At 46.0% G+C, this 4,930-nt stretch overlaps 1 protein-coding gene across 2 annotated transcripts in view; it reads right to left on the reverse strand.

The window, feature by feature from the left end:
* Positions 1-1,179: 1,179 nt before the first annotated feature.
* Positions 1,180-4,930, reverse strand: part of akt1s1 (AKT1 substrate 1 (proline-rich)) — a 4,674-nt gene continuing 923 nt past the window's right edge. The window contains exons 2-6 of one of the 2 annotated variants that reach the window (XM_032537753.1): positions 4,027-4,763; positions 3,640-3,916; positions 3,468-3,551; positions 3,213-3,388; positions 1,180-1,542 (exon numbers count right to left, since the gene is read on the reverse strand). In XM_032537753.1, coding sequence (XP_032393644.1) covers positions 1,405-1,542; positions 3,213-3,388; positions 3,468-3,551; positions 3,640-3,916; positions 4,027-4,383 — 1,032 coding nt within the window. In that variant the 5' untranslated portion in view covers positions 4,384-4,763 and the 3' untranslated portion in view covers positions 1,180-1,404. Of the gene's footprint in view, positions 1,543-3,212; positions 3,389-3,467; positions 3,552-3,639; positions 3,917-3,990; positions 4,764-4,930 lie in introns of both variants that reach the window. The other variant, XM_032537752.1, reaches the window with a different exon arrangement.

Here is a 4,930-nt window from a genome sequence, read left to right on the forward strand (position 1 = left end):
CGTCAACGACTGGCTTGTGGGTCAGCTTAGCCTGTAAACGATAGGAACATGCAGGGGAAACATCCATGTGGTCCCGGGAGATGGCTGGCTCTTGTGCTTCACGCTAAAACGTAAGCATGTACTGAGCTAAATGAGGGCAGGACAATGAGCTATAGCTTAGTGATGGTTAGCTTAGCTTAGTATAAAGACTGGAAGCAAGAGGAAAACAGCTGGCCTGGTTCTCTTTAAAGAAAATACACTTCCCACACTTTTAAAGCAGACTAATTAAGAAGTAGTATTTCTTTCTTTTTTTAAAGGAGCTACACACTGTTTGTTTGTGTCTAATTTAACTTGATAAAAAGTATGTAACATCGCAAAAGTAGCTTAGTGAGATTAGTAGTAAGGGGTGGGGGTGAGGGTTGTTCTTGTTATTACCAAATTTGTCCCACATTTCATGAATGCAGCGTGTAGCAAGAGATGCTGGGTGGTTTGTCCAGAAAGAGTTACAGCTTAACTTGTTATTTGACATTTTTGCTTGTGTACCAAAACATGATGCAACATGTTAATTGGCAGAGAGCCAGGATATCTGTTTCCCTCTGCCCCCCCTCCGATGCTTAGCTAAGCTAACCATCTCCCAGGTCGAGCTCCAGACTTCACACACAGACATAAGAGAGTCAAAAGGTTAGCCTATTTTTTTAAGCTAATTGTATACAATGTTCCAGAATGAAGGACCAAACTGCCACTCTTAGCCATACGTCGTCTAGGTTAGCTTAGCATTTAGCTTAAGAGCTACAAAACGTTAAAGTTGATCAAAACAGTGTCTGCTAAGGCATTAGTATGTAGCACAGGAGCCAACGATCACCCAGGTACAGATGGCTGCTCCCCACGTTCTCATCACGTCTTGGTAATTTTTTACCAAAAGGGAAAAATCCCCGAACCTTTTATCAGCAGCACGAAAGGCGCGCAGCAATTAGCCGCGCCAGTTTGACTACTACACACCCCGTTTTAGTGTCCTTGTTGATCAGTACAGCAGGGCACTATACACACACACACACACACACACACACACACACACACACACACAAACACACACACACACACATCTTGAGGTCCAAATCTAACATAGTGTTCTGTGATGTGTAGTAGCTGGTGTTGTGACATGTGTAGTGACAAGGTGTGTGTGTGTGGGGGGGGGTATAATGTTGAAAATGTTAGTGTTCATAACAACTTTAGTTTTCTCCTCAAAGCATTCATTTCCGTTAGTGAGAAATAAATGGAGGTACTAGCTTTTACACCGTTTCACATACTGCACGCCACCTCTGCCAGCCAGTCCAGGTCTCCTTTCATCATGACAACCTTCACCTCTCCCTCTATCCCTTTCTCTTACTCTCCACTCCACTCTCTCTCTCTCTCTCTCTCTCTCTCTCAGTGCTTGAGGGAGAAGTCCCCCGTGTTGAGACGGGGCCGAGGCAGGGCCCCAAACATTTCCGTCCCATCATTGGCTCCGGGGGCCAGCAGGGCCTTCATACTGGCAGCGATGTGCTCCAGGTCAGCACAGCCCACCTGGAGACACAGACACACAGGGGCCGTATGTTAGCGTAGCACAGGAGGGAAAACACAAGCCCCGGTAGAGTCTCCATCCCAGCACTTTTAACTACAAGGTGTAATCTGGACAACCATGGAAAGAGATGCCAACTTCCTGTAGGCTTGTTTTTTGTTCTCTAAGAAATTGGTGTTTGACATTCGGACAAATTATTTGTAAAATATTTGCCTGGCACGACCTCACACAATTGTCACACACACTTAAAACGTCACATGAACCGATGGAGCCGCTGCGGTCATTAGTTGGCACATCAGAATACTGAGACCTGAATAGTTCCTTTGTCTCCAGACAGCATGAAATATGTCAACTGTCATCCAGAAACAACACAAAAAAAAAACCCCACAGCTCACTTAAATATAAATTTGTATCTTTTTTTGGCTGATGGAACCTGGTTATACAGTATACTATACATTTTTCCAGTGATCTGATTGGTCAATAGTCCGGCTGTTACCTTCTAAAGTTACCCTGCTCCAGAGTAGGTTAGCCACGCACAATAGTTACCATAGTTTTTCACAACCATTTAAAGTAAGCCAGCTTCATGCTATATGAAAACTTTTATTTAGTTTATTTTTTTTCAAAAAGGGACAAATGTATATTATTTAACATTTCAAAGAACCAAAATAAACAGGATCATAGCCACAGGCTAATTTCCATCCTTGGTCCCTATAAATGAAGTTACCTACTCACGTTAACCCTTGTGTTGTCTTTCCGTCAACCGTGAAAAAAAGAAGCTTTTTTTCAACACTATTAATCGCTTTTTCCGACATTTTTGTCACTTTTTCAGTGTTGTGGGTGCTTTTTTGATGTTTATTTCCGAAGCTATTTGATATTTCTAATGTTGACATTTTCAACGCTTATTTCAAAGGCCCATTTTTTGTGATACAACAAACTGAAAACGGGTCAAATTTGACCCGAGTACAACGTGAGGGGTAACTACTGGGGTGGCAGTAGCCGGAATGGGAACCGGAGGGTCGCTGGTTCAAGTCCCCAAACGGACCAAAGTATGGTGGTGGACTGGTAGCTGGTTCCCCTCCTGCCAAGGTGCTCTTGAGCAAGGCACTGACCCCCTAACTGCTCGGGGCGCCTTTCCATGGACAGCCCCCTCACTCTGACATCTCTATTTAGAGCATGTATAGGTACAGAGCATGTGTGTGTGTAACTCAGGCCTGTGTGTAATAACAACACAGTGTAAATTGTAATTTATTATTATTATTAAATTAAATAAATCGGCGTAAAACATCACAAAAAAAAATTACAGATCAACAACAGAGGACAAATTACAGATGATCCCAGGTAATGACAACAGGTTTGATTTTTAAACTGTTTGAAAACTGAGGTGAGAGCAGATGATTCACATATTGCGCCTGCAGTAGAGTTCCAGGGCTGGCCAAATGCCCTTCTCCTAAATGGAACAGTGCAGTTACCTCTGGAGCGTGCTGTGGTTGAGCTGTTTGAGTTCTCTTTTTATATATTCCTGTAAAAGGAGATGGAGCTAGACCGTGAAGGAATTTAAAAACGACTATAAATTTTAAAAACGAATCTACTAACTTGAGTTGACCCCAAAGACAGCTGGCTGACCCACAGATCTCCAAGAACATATCTGTCCTATTGTACAGTCATGTGTGCTCACCCGCTCTCCACTGTTGCTGTCTTGAGCTCGGTTTCCTCTGCAGCCCCACACGGGCACAGATACGGGTAGCGAGCGGGCCAGAGCCATGGGGTGGGAGTGGGCGTAGCGAGCCGAGTACGCAGCCTGGCCCACAGCCATGCCACGCGTCGGCGGAGGAGCGTCCTCGCTTAAAGAGCCTAGGACAGGTAGAAACAACCCATGTGGATGCTGCACTAATGTGGATGAGTGCTCTTACGTGACGTGGAAAACTCTTACCATCAGTACTCTCCTCCTCCCCGTCGGACTCAAAGAATGGCTCGCAGTCCCGAGACAGAGAGTCCTCGTCCATGGAGAACACACCTGAGGCACAAAGATGATAAAAATTCGGAATGACTCGATTGCACATCAAAGCATATAGACACACAGGTTAACTCGCGTCGCCCCTCACCAGCACTTTCATTCCCATAGGGTCTCCTCTCATCCATGTCCTCCTCCTCTTCCTCGTCCTCACACTCTTCTTCCAAGTCCTCAATCCCGGACCTCTGTCTCTCCTGCTCGGCCTCCAGTGCACCCTTCTCCCGTTCCCTCTCTCCGTTGCCGTTCTGCCCGCCGCCCTGCCCGATCACAGCTCCTGAGCTGTAGATTGACGGGTAGCTTTGGGAATACAGTCTGCTATTGGGACTGACTCCGCCCACTCCGCCCACCCCGCCGTCTCCTGTAAAGCTCTGGAACAACAACAAAATCCACCATGTTACGGATGTGGACATTTTGAATGAGTATCGTGAGAATGAGCACTCACTCCCCTGTTTCTGGGGTCAGAGGTCGGGTCACCTACCAGCTTGGTTCTTCCCTCTCCCCCCGCCTGGCGTGTGTGCTTTTGGGCTGTTAGCATGGTCATGGAGTGCAGCACGCCGATGTCGTCCATATAGCGACGCGCCGATTCGGCCAGAAACCCTTGGCCCCATACACTGTAGGAGAAATCACACTCCTTTGGAAAGGCACTGCTGCTCTCCGGTTTCCTCATCCCGTCTCCGCCTCCAGCCGATGACCGGAACTTCTTACACGCCGTTAGTATGGCCAGGTCGCAGCCAGATGTTTGGCAATACTTTTCCGCGGCAGAAAGTAGCTCCAGCCAGCTCTCTTTGTGGTTGTCAGGGATCTCAGGCTCGGACGACTTAGCGATGGAGGCCATAATGGTGCAAAGTGGTGTTTACAGCGTTCTAATATGGACTGACCTGATGAGAGAACTGAGTAATGCTGATGAACGATGAAGAGTTTTTAGGTTTAGACTTTTAAGAAGCGTTGTTGGATTTTGGGGGACACCAAACTTAATACAATATTAACAGGTAACTTTGGTAGCTGCGGTGTACCTGGATTTGTTGAAAAACTCTCTTGACGCGTCTCCTCTGTCCTGCTGGTGTTAGTTTTAGCACTGGTGAAGATACAGGGTAAAATAATGATCCATCGGGTGGAGAGGCACTGGGTGACTTTAAGATATGATACGCTGAGCGGTGTCCTTACACACTGGAGAGCCAGGGGAGAGAAGAGATGTTTCCAAGTTGCTGGTGATACCTGTAAAACATTAAAAATCAAAAAAAAAAATCAAAGTTAACGATAGACATTTTGAAAATGGCACTACATATCACTTCTTTTAATCAGAATCGGCTTTATTCGCCAGGTATGAGGACACATACGAGGAATTGTTCTTTGGAGCATCGTTACTCACACTGTGCTTACAC

This window comes from Etheostoma spectabile, chromosome 15, assembly GCF_008692095.1.
Source record: "Etheostoma spectabile isolate EspeVRDwgs_2016 chromosome 15, UIUC_Espe_1.0, whole genome shotgun sequence".
NCBI classification, from domain to species: domain Eukaryota; kingdom Metazoa; phylum Chordata; class Actinopteri; order Perciformes; family Percidae; genus Etheostoma; species Etheostoma spectabile.